Here is a 16,782-nt window from a genome sequence, read left to right as displayed (position 1 = left end):
TATTTCTTATCAGATTCGTGTTATTGCTTTGAAATAAATTTGAATAAGTCGCCATCGATCAAGGCATGGTCGAATGTAAGTTGAAACCAATTTTCATAAAACGCCATCGATCGATTCGATTGACATCGATCGATTAGACCTCATTCGTTTGAGCGGAAAGCTGCCTTAAGCCCGTCCCAAAAGTATGCGCTAGAGCGGCCCTGGCATAGGCAACCCTGGGGACGAGAATGCTCCGTGCCACAGCAGCTCCAGGGAGTCAAGCAGTTTCGGGCGAGAAAACGGGCACCGGAATCCCGATAAAAATACCGTTTTTTTACGGAAAAAAGAATGCTGAAGGAACAAATTCACAAAAATAAAAACAAACACAACAGACATAGATTAGAAAAACAAAGTTTTATTATTAACCATGTCTTTGGTGTCGGGTAAGTTAACAATAACCATTGCTTTATTGTCTTCTTAACTGAAGATTCAATTTTGTAGCTCAAGGTAATTGCAGCGCACAGGCAGGGAGAAAATTCTGCTATTTTTCCCTTCTACCAGTACCAGTCTGGTATAAGGTACAGATGTAGAAACAGTTTTCGTACAATGAAACTCTCGAATAATAAAAAAAGAGTTTCTGAATTTATAAACCAGATTTAGGTTTTTTTTGTAAAACAGAAATTTTTTCCAACTTTGGAAACTGTTTTTCGGTTTGGCTGGGATAAAATAGCTTAGGATGTAGAGGAGGGGGGGGGGGGGGGGGGGGGGGGTAGTAAAAGTAGTAAAAGTAGTAAAAAAAACCCTAAAGTATATATACCTCAGTTCCAAATAAAATTTCTAAGTTTATTGGTAGGGCTTTCTATTGGCTAAAAGATTATATATAATCCAGAAACCCAAAGTAGCTTGAGGAAAATGGAAAACTAAAATTGGTTTTTGTATTCAGAAACTACTTCTTTTTTTTCCACAATAATATGGAAACTATTTCTCAACAAGGAAACTGTTTCCAAATCTGAACCTTATTGGAAAAAATGAGTATCACAAGTCTTTCAATATTAACTATGATGTACAAGTGTTTTATCCCTAATTATGTTGTATATATAAGCATTGCCAAATAAATATATTACAGTATGTCATCTAACTAGGAGTCATTAATTTCTATAGCTAGCTCGTTAGGCAGGTGGTCGTCTAATGAGTAGCATATCACCATAAAACACATTTGGGGGAGGGAGGGGCAAATGAGGAAGCCTAAGACAGGTGGTTGTCCTATACAGGTGGTCATTATGCAGGTATGACAGTAGGATGACCAAGGCGAACATGACAATTTCATTTGGTTAGCATTAGGCTGTTTGTATAACATCTAGACATATAATTTCATGTAGTACACATTTTTTTATAAGAATCCAGTCTATAAGAAACCTTAGTCTCAGAAAGTCAAAACTTTAAAAACTGTTAAGAATCTTGAGCAGGCTGAGAAAATCTCCAACATTAAGAAACTTATATGCATATAACAAAAAGGGTGGGAAACAGAACAAAAAGAGTTTTTCATAAAATAATCGTTAAATGCATCTATTTATAACAAACTATTGTATATATTACATCTTAAACAAATCAAGCTTAAATTATCTAATTATTATCTAAATTAAGAAACTCCAGTCTCAACCAAATGCTTAGGTTTCTTTTAAAACCCCGAATGTAACAAACACCTGATAAAAAATAGTGTGTTTTCTTCATTGAATAGTGATATTGTTTGCTGCTGCATTGAGTCAATTAAAATTGCAATTTTTTGCTAACTTGTTTTTTGTAATATTTTTTAGATACTAATCGTGCCATCGAGATATTGGAGCAGTTCAGGGATAGCTTGAAAGCTGAGGGAGATTATGAACACGAACATGAGTTGGCCGACATGATTCAAATGCTGGATAGTCCATTGTTTAAACAAATTGTAAATGTTCAGGACTCTTTACAAGAACTTGGCAACAAAATTAACAAGACTACAAGTAATGTAGATCCAGATGATTTCGATTTCACAGCAACTGGTGAACTGACATGGTTTCGAGGTTATTTTTTATTATTTTTAATTTTATATTTATCGGATAATTTATACAGGATATGTACGTATCAGTTTTAAAAAACTGCTATAAATATGTGTCCTGTTTAAAATATAAAAGTAATGATTAAAAAATAAATTATATAAAAAAATATGCTCTAGAATTACTATAGATATATTAAAAAATAGAAAACTATTCAGAAGAAAAATCTTTATATAATAGACAGAGAAGATTATAAACATACCCAAACAGACTATATCCAAACAAATGTGAGAGAGAATGGTTAAATTTACTAACTTCTAAAGTCAGAGCTACAAAAAATTAGAGTCACACACAAGGGGTCTTCTAATAACTTGATATGGCATTTTACCATCTGAAATAAAAACAAGAAACCGTGATCGGTTTAAAATCACACTTACCAAAAAACATTCTATCGTAAGCGTTTCGACCAAGAACAAAAGAATGTGAATGTGATACCGATCTGGATATCAATGACCAGTATCAATGAATTTTGTATTAGGTGCGAATAAATAAAATTAAATAATTGTTCATGAAAATAATTAAAAAATTGTGCGTCAAAGGAGGAAGAAAAACTAGTAAAGAAGAAAGCCATGCTTTGACATAATTTCTGAATAAGATTTTTAAGAAAGTCCAGTTTACAAGGTCATCAAACTTCTGCATGCTTTAAGTTTCTTTAACCATTCCTATCAATCCGGACAGGTGCTTGTTTTAAAAAGTACATATTTTTTATGCAAGCTGTCATCCTCAGCTCGTGACAGTTTATTTCAAAAGAATATGCAGAAAGAAAAACCCAATATAAGTTGTGCTTTTGTAAGAGTGCATGTTTAAGAATCAAATCAAAACATCAACTAATAATTTTTAAGAAAATTGAAACTTTATCTTAATTCTTAGCTACGATTCTTAACTTCATAGCTATTATGAAGCGCGTAAAGTCGAAACCTGCACCTTGGCTAACACCTGAAATTAAAGCTGCAATGAATTAAAGGGATAAATTATTAAGAAAATCCCGCGGAACAAAATCTGAATTTGATCGAAGAGCGTACTAAAACAAAAAAAATCGCGTAAATATCCTGCTTCGGACCTCCAAAAGTAGCTATAGCAAGAACTTGCTTGAACAAAATGCTAATGAACCCGAAAACTCTTGGAAAACTTTAAAATCGATTTATCCATCCAGCTCATCAGAAAATGTAACTTGCAAAACGTTTGACATTGGCGGAGAGAAATGTAAAGATAGCAACAAGATCGTGCACAGCTTTAAATCATTCTTTTCAACAATAGTTCAATCGATAAAGTCGAAGTTGTGGCTTTTATGTGATTTGATCTGGAGAAAACCGTCAGATATATTGTTCAAGACTTACAAAACCTTCTATCTAAAAAAATATTTCTCCAGATGAAGTTTGTGATCACCTTAGCAAATTAAAAAGAAAGAAAGCCACTGGTAACGATGACCTTCCATCCGCTTTACTGAAAGATTCGAAGCATTCAATAAAACATCCTTTATGCCACATTATAAATCTATCGATATCAACTGGGATTATACCAACTGCCTGGAAGAATGCCTAAATTATACCGGTTTACAAATCTGGTACTCGATCTACTTTTGACAATTATCCACCAATATCAATCTTACCATTTCTTTCCAAAATTCTGGAGAAAATTGTTCATAATCAGCTTTACAGCTACTTGGAGGAAAACGAACTTTTGTATTCACGTCAATTTGGTTTTCGTAAGGATATGTGAATCGAACAAGCAGTTACCATACTATTAGATGATATTAGTTCACATGTTGATAAAGGAGATATCGTTGGTGCGTGTTTTATAGATCTTACGAAAGCATTTGACACAAGTAGTCATTCTAAATTGCTATCGAAACTTACAAAATATGGAATATATGATCGTGAACTAGATTGGTTTAAAGATTATCTTTTTTGTTGTACAGCTAATGTCAAATTTGATCAATGTGAATCCGAAAGCTTTGATATATGTTCTGGAGTACCGCAAGAGTCTATCCTTGGTCCTCTTTTATTTCTGCTGATTTTCAATGATCTTGGCGATGTCATTAAATATCCAAAGCTCATTAAATATGCTGATGAGACCGTATTGTACTGCAATTCGAAAAACGTTGAAGACATAACTACAAAAATGAATGCACATCTTGATGCCGTTTCATCGTGGTGCAAAGAAAACGAAGTTATAATTATTCTGAAGAAAGGAAAAACTGAGGCTCTATTATTTGGAACATCAAAGGAAGTAAAAAATCAGCTGGTCAACTTTAACATCACAGTTGACCATAGCAAACGAATATAAGTATCCTGGTGTCCTTATCGAAAGTTCAAATCAATTTATCAAAGTATGGTGATGCCAAAGTTCACCTATTGTGGGCTGCATCTCTTGGCACTCACAAACACTCAGCGTAACAAAATGGATTCCCTGCACAGGAGAGCTTTGCGTGTTGTGTATAGTTGTAGAGACTATAGTGATCCGAACAATCGGCTTAAATCAATAGTAAATGAAAATAAAAAACGTGCGTGTTTGGTTGTCAAAAGGAGTCTTGATGATACTGCAACAAATGTCTTTCAGAACTATTTCACGCTCAAGATCATGAAATGAACACGAGAAATAACAGGAAGTTGATTACTATTCCAAAAATTAAAACAGAGCATGCCAGAAAAAGTTTTTTTTTCATGGGAGCAAAAATTTATAATACACTTCCTCTAGAGGCCCGTTCTTTAGGCATGTCTGATTTTAAAACATTTTTAAATGAACATTTCAATTAGTTTTTTATTTATAATACTTAGGTCTTTTAGCCAGTCTTTTAAATTGGTTTCCCAGTTTGTCTCTGCTTTCAATCTTTTTTTCCTAGGTTTTTAAACTCTTTTTCACCCGACTTCTTTATTTTTGACCAGTCCTTGATTCTTGTGTGTCCATCATACTTGGTTTTATTATTTATGTACATAGATTTATATTTTAATGTCTTTTTATATATTTTAACTGGACACATATTTATAGCAGCTTTTAGTTGACATGTATATCCAGTATAAATATTCGTTTGATAAAAATAATAAAAAATGAAAAATAAAGCTATATATACACATCGGTTTGGTTGTCTGCTTGTTCGTTTGTTTCGCTAAAAATAAAAAAATAAAAATTTCCCTGCATAAGCCCTTAAAATTCTAGCTAGCTATAAGGAACTCTACAGAGAGAAAGAAATATTATTGTAACATAAAATCATAGCGTCCTTCCAAGTCATCCTAAAATTGTTGATGTTTGATTTTAAATATATTTTTCACTTTACTTTACTTTTGCTTGCAAAATTTCGAAAACTCAGAGATAGCACAGCAATAACAGCTTCTTCCTCAATCTTAACTAAAGGTCGTGCTTCGATAAAGGAGGAAGAACTTTTTTTAACTTTATATAATTTTATATAAGCAAAGCACAACAAAACATCAGCTTTCCATTTACGCAAGGAAATAGTAGAGAATTTTTAATCCAGTGAAATGAGCAATAACAATGATTCGAATCCAGTGTGATGAAAATGTCCTGAACTTCGCCACCACAATGAAAGGGTAAACCAACATATCACACTACTTCGTGCGTATGAGTTAACAAAAACCAGAAGATATGTTAGATAACTTTTATTTAGCTCTCAAGAACTCTAAACAGAATATTCAAATTCATCCTAGAAGTACTGAATTGGACTTTAGGCAGACATGTATTTTGAACAAATTTTTAGTTTCTGGTGATGTCACAAAAAAGTGCTGACATAATTAATTTTTTTCTCCAATGACATACTACAACTTTTCCAAGTTTTATTTCATTTGGGAAAGCCTATCAGACATTATAGCAGATTTAAAAGCCTCAAAAAAGGGTAGTAAATTTAGGATTTTGTTTGTTAATTAATTTAACCTAAGTAAAAAGGTATTGATCGTGTAGAGAGCATGTACGGTTTCTGCCTTTTCCTTAAAAAAATGAATGTGTTTATTTTTTCAACACTGTTATTAATCTTTCAATGAAATTGACCAACACCATTGCTTTCCTTAGATCCAGTCATTGTAGATGGACATGGGAGAGAAATTCAAACTATTAAACTACAAAAACCTGCTACTGGTGGTCTAGGATTTAGTGTTGTGGGATTAAAAAGTGAAAATCGAGGAGAGCTTGGTATATTTGTGCAAGATTTGCAGCCAGGAGGTGTTGCTGACAGGTTAGACGATTTATGTCAACAAGATTTCAATATTGCGTGCTGATTAGCTTTGTAGAGAATACTCTAGCCTGGATATACTTGTTTAATTTTTTTTCTGTGAGAATTCTTTGGGGATTGTTGTGTATAATATTGCATTGTATTGCAGGCGGTGTTTTATTGACAGCTTTTTGTGGTTCATGATTTCCTTTTTGGAATAAATTTGTGGAATTTTTTACTAGTAAGTCTTTGCTAGTAGTAAGGATTTGATTATAAAATTATAAAAATTAAAGTGCTATATGGAATCCAAACCCTAACCCTTGTCGCTGTGGTGCCATCTTCATTTTTATTGGCTTGACATTCTAAAGCGTAGCCTTTGTAATAATTTGTTTTAAGTATGTTTAAATTAGATAAGCTTGTGTCTGCAAATATTTTCTGACAGAAAAATAACACAAAGGAATCTGTAAGACTTATGCGATTGCAAGCACAAAAAAAATTGAAAATGTAACAGCAAAAAATAAATTGTTTTTTTAGAACGTGGCCATTTTGCCTTCTACAGCGATGTGTGAAACTTTGTAACCATTATAAGCTCTAATTGAAAATTCATTTGACAAATTTTTTGAGCTTCAACAACATCATTGAAAAGAGTTAATAACCACTTATGGTTGATATAATCCATTCTTCTAAAGGCTTAAATTGATTTATTTAAATGCCTTTTGTTTTGCGTTGAATGAACCATTTTTTTATTACATAATATTTTATAGTTTTTATTTATTATAAATATTTTTTCTCTGGTATATAAGAAAATCATTGAAAGCTATTTCAAGAGGTAACAGTAGCAAAAAATAACAAGTCATTCCTAACTAGGTCTGTGAATTTTTTGTTGTTGCAGGGAACATTAAACATTTTTAAACATTCTTATTCTGTATTCTGTATTTTGTATTTATGAAAAATGTTAATTTGTGGTAGGGATGGACGATTGCAAGAATCGGATCAAATATTAGCTATTAATGGAGACAGTGTTGTGTCACACCAAGAAGCCATATCTTTTCTGCAACAAACGAGAGGCACAGTAGAAATTGTCATTGCGCGAGGAGGTGTCCCACAAAAGGAAAGACAGAGATCACGCAATGACTCTATCATATCTACATCTAGCATTGCAACAGATGTATCAAATTCACAGGTATGTGGTGGAAAATGCATTATTTGATCATTGTACTCATGCAAATTCCCCGTAAACATTTATTGTAGATGTCAGCAAATAATGATAAAGAAACTCAATTAAATTTAAGCTCCTAATAAAAAATAATTAGGGTTCAATCAATTAAGATTGTTTTAAAGGGATCCTGAGGTACTTTTACAAGTTGGACTTCCTGAAAGATTTCATTAAAAATTCCCAATGACATATCCACTTTTTGTTAAAAGTTCATATTACTCCAGATTTTCTTTGTTAAAATTTTTTAAACTAGCTCCAGTCATTTTTTGTGGCATGTGACCCTCTTCCGTAAGATGGCAACACTCAAATTTATGACTCATTCACTAGAATTAATGACTTTCATATCCAAAAACAATTAATATGCCTTCGCAACGAATTATTTTTTTTTAATATGTGATGTACAATATACAATGAAAAACATAATTAAATGCATAAATATTAAAGTTCAACACAGAAAAAATGGCATTTAAGGTGGCAGTAACCCGTTTTTAGCCGTTTAAACAGATAGATTTTTCAGTCAGTGTATTATCAATACAAATTTTCCTTATTACTTCATGAAAATTCAGGCACATTAATGTTTTAATTTGCTGAGTCAGCAGATATATTCCTTTATAAATATGCAATAAAGAAGAAAATAAGTAGCTTTCACAAGCTCTAACTTTTTACAATCTTATGATTTTTCATTGACTTCTGTTTTAAAACGAACCTTGGTTTGCTTGTATCAAAAGGGTGTGCGGAAAACTTTTGTTTTTGTACAATTTCGCAAGGGCATAAGGCAAAGTTATTTTCGACAGAACTAATTAATTATTTATAAATTTTACTTTAAAGAGGAATTGTTGAGGCTGAATATTTTTGGTGAAAGATTAGTAGTATAGCTAAAAAATCGTGATTGTGGTAAACAGAAAAAATATTTAAAAAAAATCTTTCGTAACTAATTATGTAAAAAAAAATTCCGATTTTTAAAAGATTTGGCGCAGCGTTTTCTGCAATAATTCAATTAAACCACAAGAAAAGCCAAACTGTTTTTAATGATAGAGTTGAAGCGCAAAAAGTTAAATTTTCGTTAAGAGTTTATTGTTCGTGCTGTATTCTAGAAAAAACAATTACTTTTTTCTGTTGTTATATTGTTATATCTTTGGCTTTGCTGACATCAGCATACTGAGACCTTCATTGCTATATATCCCATAAGTTTCTTTTGTTGGTACTCCTTTTAAATTCATCAGTATCAATCTGTGTTTACAAATTTCAGGTTGAAGGTGCAAATTGGCGACAAGTAGAAACAGTTCATCTTTTCAATGATGGTTCAGGTCTTGGCTTTGGTATTGTTGGTGGGAAAAACTCTGGGGTAATGGTACGAAGTATAGTCCCTGGTGGTGTTGCAGATCGAGATGGTCGTCTTAAAAGTGGTGATCACATTTTGCAAATTAACGAAGAAAAACTAGCTGGCATGGGCAGCGATCAAGTGGCGAATATTATTCGAAAATCTGGAAATAATGTCAAATTAGTGATATCTAGAGAAATGGTTGACAGTGAATATGTTTCTGTAGAGCAAAACAAAGTATGTTGTTTTTTTATTACAGTTTTTTTATAAAGTTGTCACAACTTTATAGCACACAAATCATTTGCAGAGAATCTGCAGGCTTTCTCAAATATTTTAAAATTGTGTAAATATTCCACATGTATATGTGCGTACTTGTTGTTTAACACTTAACACAGAGCAGAAAATATAAATACATTAAGTACTTACACAAATATATACACAAAATTGCCTTTTGGTTCACTTACTTGTCTCAAGGAAATGCCATATATAAACATTAAAAACAAGCACAGTTGTGCTTGTTTCTAATGTTTGTGTGTAATTTCATGTGTCATTTGTTTGTAAACTGTAGGATGGTTTTGAGGTAGATACATTTGAAGTAAAACTGAAGAAAAATGAGAAGGGCTTGGGCATAACGATTGCTGGATATGTAGGAGATCAAGCTGCTGGTGAGTGATGTTTTTAAACGCCTTCTCATAGAGCCAGTACTAGAATAATGAGTATGTTCTACATAGATTTTTGTTTTTATTCAAAAATACTTCAACTAATTTTTCATTCAAGGTATATAATTAATTGTGTGCTTTACGTTTTAGAAAATCTGTCTGGAATATTTATTCAAAAAATACCAGAGGGTAGTGCTGCTGCCCAAGATGGCCGGCTTCAGCCGAATGATCAGATTATTGAGGTAGCTATGCTTTAACTTTTCAAGGACTTATTATATTATCTTGGAATCCCTTTATTAGTATCTTATTCCGTGGTAGAAATGTTGAGAATATAAGGACAATGTATATGATTGCGACCTTTTAATAAACGATTCAGCTTGAATTTAATATCAATTATCTGTTAATTTAATATCAGTTAATTTAATATCAGTTTTTAACTCAATTTATGGGTTGATTTATTTATATCTATATTATAATACCCGTATACGTCTGTCTGTCTGTCACGCAAAATGGTAGCTTAGCTGCGCAATAGCGAGAAGCACGCAATGCGGTATAAAAAGGAGGGGGGAACCCGTGGATTTTCCACGGGCTAACGACTAGTAATCAAATATTAAGGGCTCACATTTATAATTAAATTAACTCATGTTGTGTTAGTTTTTTCTCAAACAAACATCAAAATGGAAAATGATAGCTCTGACAAAAATGAATTAGGGAATGTGTTTTAACACTTTACGTTGTAAGCGTAAGAGAAACAAAAAGTCATCAAAGTTTTAAAAATGACATGCTTACGAAAAAAGAATTAAGGTCAGTAGTATTTTTATTAACATACACCAAGTGAATACCAGTGTTATTTGTTTTCAACTCACAGTAACATATAACAGGTGGCCTAAAATCCTCTAAAATCCTCTTTTTGAAAAACTTAAAGTCCTCTATATTGTCTTCAAAAAGTTGAAAATGTGACAAAATATCCTCTGTAACTCCTCTATTCTTTCAGGTACGCTGATAATAGTTTGATAGTTTTAATATTATGTCACAGAGATTTAGCATTTGTTATAGTGATTTAAACTATTAACCTTCATGTGGGCAATTTCAAATTATTTATCCTAGAAGTAATACTTTTCTAAACATATTTGTTATTGACATCAGAAATTAACAGACCTAAGGTAACCTAAGAAATAAATAAAATTTGATCCTCTAAAATCTCTATTTTTCTGTAAATTTTTTTACGAAAAAATCTCCTTTATAATCGTCTAAGATTTTGATTAGTGTCTCAGGCTTTACATAATGGATAAAAAGGGAAGTTTTATAAATAGATATTTGTTGACATCAACAACAAATATATCTCTACTTTGGCTTTCCTTATTGGATTTTTCCATAAGCCATTTAACTAATGCTTCCATAATTTCACATGCTTACTTTAACATAATTTTACATGGGCACACTGTAGAAATAACATTCAATATTTAGTAATTTCTTTTTTTACAAATTTAAACATATAATGCTGCAATTTTGAATTATTAATATTCAAAAAACGTTTTGTTGTTTTTAAACATACATGAATTTCTCCATGAAACTTCCAAATACATTTGTAAGATTTTGTTCCGTTTATATGAAAGATTAAATATGAGGAAAAAAATGGATTTATCAGGAAGGGCAGACCAGACAGTGGCTACAGATGTTACTGTATATAAAGGACATTGACCAAGCCCTGTTTTCTTTTAGGTTGATGGTCAAAGTTTACATGGAATGAACAACATGGAGGCTATTGAGATGCTTCGAAACACAGGTCAAATAGTGTCACTAGTAATAGCCAGAGTAAACGAACGCACACTAACTGGGTCGCCCAATGAAAGTGGCCTGGTTAGAGGTTTGTCGCAAGATGATTTGATTGTGGCGTATTCTAACAGTGAACATTACGGTAAAGTGAAGGTTTATGCTTATAACCTATAAAAATGTTTTGTTTTTGTTTATTTTTGTTGTGTTGTTTTGTTACAATATTTGTTTCAATATGTTGCTATGGGCTTTTAGAGGTTTGAAAGTATTGCTAACAGTCAAGGTCATTGTATTTATAGCATAGAGCATTTCCTTTGATTTTATTAAGTTGAGAATTAGCAAAAAAGAAATGATGATAGCAATTTCCTTTGGTTGCATACCCAAATGCTCTTATTTTAATCCTGTTCTTTATTGTGATTTGATGTATTTGTATAATGTATAATTAAGTTGATTATGCTTTTGTTTTTCAGAATTACCTCTTTTGCCGGAGGTGGAAGAAGATTTGAAATCGAAATATTCAACAATACTTGGCGATCACTTGGAGATTCATGTGAGTAAATGGTGTTGTATTACTTAAAATAATTTTAAATAAAAATTGAAATAATAATGACCAGCATCTGAAAAAAACCATGATAAATTAGTAAAAGTTGATTTAGTCCTGGAAAAACTGGAAAGAAACACAAACCTTTGTAAGTTTAGTTATGGAAGAAAAATTAAAAAGTCTATGTCAATACTTTGTCCTTTCTTGTGTTGACTGCTGACTCTAATGATTAAAGCGAGAATTTAAGTAGTACTGGCTTAACTACAGATTGATTACATTTACACCTCTTCTTTGAACCATTATTGTATTGTTACTGGCCGAATCAGCTGTTAATTTAACTCTTTTGTAACACTTTTTGAACACCATTCTTTAAAATTTACAAAATAGACTCATAATTTATTGTTAATAATTTGAAAATTGTTGGTTACCTTGTAAGTATTTTTTTACACCTGATTAATCATGTTTACTTGTTTTCATCACATTCCACATTTTATTTAGCCAATGTTTTGCTTGTAGGTTGCACAATTTTCAAAATTTGCTGGTAACGGTAGTTTAGGAATCAGTGTCGAAGGATCTACAGAACGCCAAGGTAAGTTTTATATCAACATTTTTTTATCTGATACCTGATACCATTACATCAAGATGAGCTGGCTTTGTTGGTTTACCTTATATGCCATCTGTGTAAAGTTGCATATGTTGTTAAAATTTTGCCATATGTTGAGATTGTAGTTCTGGAGACCTTTGTTAAACCTTGCTCACTGTGATGCAATTTTTTAACAATGCACAAATTTTCTATTTCACCATTGATTGCAAAAATGATAATTTCTTTAATTATTAGTCTTAACAGACAAAATTTGCATCTACATAATGCTGGCTGGTGGTCTGCAGGTCAAGATTTTTCTCATTAGTTTCTTAGAAATTCTTTAATCTTTTCAGTAGGTTTTTTATCAATTTTGAAAACGTTAATTGCGAAAATATTTGAACGAGTGTTAATTAATGTTAATTAATTTTAAGAAAATGCTAAAGTTACGTGGAAAATCAATTACTTGAGATGTTGCCAAGAAAAGAAAAAATATAGTGGCTAATAGAACTGCAACGTTAGACATCTTAGACATCTTTCTAATTAATCCTCTTTGGTGTTTCACATCAGAAGACACTAGATTGTTTATTTTTATTGTGTTTACTGATATATCTTCTAGCTCCTAGAGCAACATACAAAATAATCATTTTGTTGGTGTTTGAAATGAACAGTGCTTTTTGAATATTTTTTAACTTAATAAAAAAATTCTAACGTGGTTGTTTTATGATTTTCTCATATTTTACAGGCACTATTATTTGCGTGTTTTGAAAAATACTATGATTAAATTATTTGAGAAGTTACGAAAAAAACTTTTGTCTTATAAGTTTTTTCTTTGTAAATTCAAAGACCCTGCAGGTCTATGAATGAAAAAAAGAAAAGAAAATTAATAATCGAGCATAACTGGAGGTTTTATTTGTTATTGCTGACTAAACCCTCGTTTCTCATGTGAGGATAACATTTATTATAGCATGCAACCACACTATAAAGTTCTGCAAATTATTAACCCAGGATGAGTTCTGCAGGTTCCTGCAAAGATGGTCTAGTGATTTTAAGAATCTATTTGCAAGCACAACAACTGCTCAACGAGACAACCACTTAACGTGTCAATCCTATTTTCATGCTGATCTTTAAGTAAGAAGGGCCTGCTTACACTTTTATAGTTTCCAGCATAAATCAGCCGAGAATTGGGCCTATTTCTTAAAAGAAAATGCTCTACAAAAGGCCGGTGGGTATGATATGTCTTCTTCTGCTTTGAAATTTGATTTGTCTTTTTTTATCTTGTAGATGACATTTGCTTATCCCACAGAATACATTCAGTACACCCAGAAGGTCCAGTGGGGCAGACTGGACGTGTCATTCCTGGCGATTTTTTAATTGAAGTGAATGGAGTTTACATCTTAGATCTAACCCATCCAGAAGTTGTTCGTTTAATTCAAAGCTTACCTACACACATACGATTAATCATAGCTCGTCACAAAGAAGGATATGGTTTGTGAAGTTTGTCTTCTTTATTTGCTCTTAAGATTAAAAAACTGTTGATTTTTTACTCATGTTGTCATATTGCAACCATCAGGGATTGTTAGGGGGAAAGCTTTCCTTCATGTTTTCATATAGAAGAAATACAACCTGTGTACAGTGGATAAAAAGGGAGGAAAGTTTCTGTTCAATTATTCATTACCTATTTTGTGCTACTGAGGAAAAAAAATTGTATTAAATTTAAAAAAAAGGATCTTGTTTTAAACTACTGCAAACCGGAAATGTTGTAAAATATTCTTGTTTTATACTTTTAGCATAAACATTGTATTTACTAGTGTTTTTTCAAATATTTTTGTCTTCATCTATTTAGGACCAGAAATACCTGTCCCAGAAGAAATTACGTATCTCGAACTAGAGAAGCAAGATCAAGGTCTAGGTTTTAGCATACTAGATTGTCAGGTAAAAAGGATTGTTAACCATCTTGTTTAATTAATTATTTTGATCTCATGATAAATAACTAGATATTATGAATAGTTAGGATGTTCGTGACTTTAAGTTTGTCATTGTTGTTGAGCTTATTTCCACCGTTGTTTCGCTGTCTTGATCTTGCTGCATTTTGAGTCACATGAATATTGACTTTTTTTTTTTTTGAACTTAGGATGTGTGCTTGGTGTAACTTTTTTTATGCGCATGTAAACTGCTGCACGAATCCCTTGTATAACTCTTTAAATGCTTTTAAATTATTCTTTTTCAGTGCAAGTTTTGTGTTTTCGTACTGTGTTTTAATAATAGAAAGATAAATCGGAATTGAGAATTTGTTTATGTTATTATTTTCTTATTACCCTTCATTTCAGGATCCACGAGAACCAGATAAAACAGTAATTGTCATAAAAAGTCTGGTTGCAGGAGGTGCTGCTAAACTAAATGGTGGCATGCAATCAGGGGATGAACTTGTCTCTGTCAATGATGTGAGATTTGACAATGTCACTTTAGAAATGGCTGTACAGACACTGAAAGCAATCCCTAAAGGTGTGTAACTAATGAGTTGTTGGGGAGGGGGTTACATCAGAGCTTGTAGGTTGAAACATAACTACTTTATTGTTAGAAATTTTCGCAGATGAAAATTTCACGATTCAAAAAAACCCACAAATTCTTCACATTTTTGCAGAATTTATTTTCACGATTGACCAAATTCAATAGATTTTGTGGGGAGTTATCTTTGCAAAATATTTTCGTATAATTATTGCGTTCGATTTAGTTTAGTGGATTTTATGGGCTTTTATTTTTGCAGTAAATAAAAAAAAATAACTTTTTGTAAAATTTTAGAGTGAGGATTTATTCTTGAAGACTTTTCAATACTACTTGCGCACCTGTTAGTAATTTCAACAGGAAAAGATAAAAAGACGCTGAAAAGTTTCGTTCAATTCATTTCCGTAGTTAAAACCGACATTAAACCGACATTGAGCAATTTAATTTTTTGACAAAATATATATTTCGATCTATTATTTTAACCATCTTTAGTGTTAGAGCTTAAGTTTGAAACATATCTGACTGGTGAACATTATATGGATGATTTTTTCTCTGAAGTTAAGATCCTCAATAATGGATTGAGTTTGAAACAAAATAGATGAATGAACATTATATAAATCTGTCTTTTTTTAAGTTGATGATCTGTCTATAAACATTTCAGATTGCTTACAAACTTGCTCTAATATAAGGTAGTAAAATATTGGTGTGCAAATAACAACAAGCCAATCCAGGCCATACATCCTTATTTTATTGAAAATTTTGTTTGATTGACCATTAATGTGTGATGAATGTAAATTTTCCTGTTTGTGATAGTAGCATGAACGCATCATGTGTATGTTTTGTGTTCTTACAATAATCTGACATAAGCCTTGTCAGATGTATTACTTCTGTGTCTCTAACAACATCATTCAAATCTCAAACACCTTATTTGTGTGTTTAACAGGCTCTCTGTACCTATATTTTTAGAAGGTCCACAAATGTCTTGGGGTCTCATCGCTCTGGAAGTTTTGTCATTGAGAGAAATTGTCTGCATTTTAGTATTTAAAATTGCAACTGTGACCATTGTTATATATATTGTTATATTCTGGTTTCTTCCCCTCCTCTTGTTATTCAATTGTAATTGATAAATTCTGTATGAGACCTTAAATTACAAAAAAAGTAAATTAACAAGACCTTTTTTTGTGAATTTTGTTTTTGTTTAGGTCCAGTCATAATAGGTGTGCGGAAGCAAAACGCAACAGCCATTACTGCAGAGGAACCAGATGCTAGTATACCACCTGATGATAGCGATCATCTTGACGCCGCTTCACTCGGTGGTTTTATTGGCTACACAACAATCCATGGTACTGATGTCAGTACTACTGACGAACACAGTCCAGGTAATTAGTTTGTGATGTTTACCTGAACCCATTGTTAACTAGTTTACCTCCCGCTGGATATGCAAGAACTGGAAAATTATCTAGGGCGAACCCGTGGATTTTTCCACGGGCTAACGGCTAGTTCTACTAATTATGCATGACATCATGATCTAGCTTTCAGTGAGGTGGTTTAAAATTTTTTTTAGTCATTCCGTTTTGACATTTTGACCATTTTACATAAATTTTAGTATTTAGTTACTACAAACTTAGAGCTAGTTGGTGATGTCATAATTTCGCATAATTATTGGAAGTTTGAGACCTATATCTCGAACCAGTAAGGATTTTTCAAAAAAGTAAGAAGATTCCTAGACTACTTTCAAATGTCTTTCATATAAGCTTAACTTTTTTTTTTTTCGGGAGGTAAGAGGTAAGCTTTCAGTGCTAAGTTGAAAGTCTTTGTTATGAGAAAAAAATATGGAGAATGTTGAGGCTATATAGAGGTGGCTTACCAAGGCCGGTTCTCTATGAATATTTCGTGCGTACAATGGAGCAGGCTAATCAGGCCTCTTTTTTAAAGGGCGGGTCCATCAGGTTTCGTCTG

General features: G+C 32.1%; 1 protein-coding gene across 1 annotated transcript in view; it reads left to right on the top strand.

The window, feature by feature from the left end:
* The first annotated feature begins 275 nt into the window (after window positions 1–275).
* Window positions 276–16,782, top strand: part of LOC130629721 (multiple PDZ domain protein-like) — a 30,421-nt gene continuing 13,914 nt past the window's right edge. The window contains exons 1-14 of the mRNA XM_057443047.1: window positions 276–422; window positions 1,794–2,036; window positions 6,090–6,252; window positions 7,198–7,411; window positions 8,694–9,002; window positions 9,334–9,430; window positions 9,575–9,666; window positions 11,147–11,342; window positions 11,668–11,747; window positions 12,255–12,327; window positions 13,603–13,806; window positions 14,165–14,253; window positions 14,649–14,823; window positions 16,026–16,202. Coding sequence (XP_057299030.1) covers window positions 407–422; window positions 1,794–2,036; window positions 6,090–6,252; window positions 7,198–7,411; window positions 8,694–9,002; window positions 9,334–9,430; window positions 9,575–9,666; window positions 11,147–11,342; window positions 11,668–11,747; window positions 12,255–12,327; window positions 13,603–13,806; window positions 14,165–14,253; window positions 14,649–14,823; window positions 16,026–16,202 — 2,128 coding nt within the window. The 5' untranslated portion in view covers window positions 276–406. The remainder of the gene's footprint in view (window positions 423–1,793; window positions 2,037–6,089; window positions 6,253–7,197; window positions 7,412–8,693; window positions 9,003–9,333; window positions 9,431–9,574; window positions 9,667–11,146; window positions 11,343–11,667; window positions 11,748–12,254; window positions 12,328–13,602; window positions 13,807–14,164; window positions 14,254–14,648; window positions 14,824–16,025; window positions 16,203–16,782) is intronic.

This window comes from Hydractinia symbiolongicarpus, chromosome 2 (assembly GCF_029227915.1).
Source record: "Hydractinia symbiolongicarpus strain clone_291-10 chromosome 2, HSymV2.1, whole genome shotgun sequence".
Lineage (NCBI taxonomy): Eukaryota > Metazoa > Cnidaria > Hydrozoa > Anthoathecata > Hydractiniidae > Hydractinia > Hydractinia symbiolongicarpus.
The sequence above is the reverse complement of the archived record's forward strand: the minus strand, read 5'-3'. Positions and strand labels throughout refer to the sequence as shown.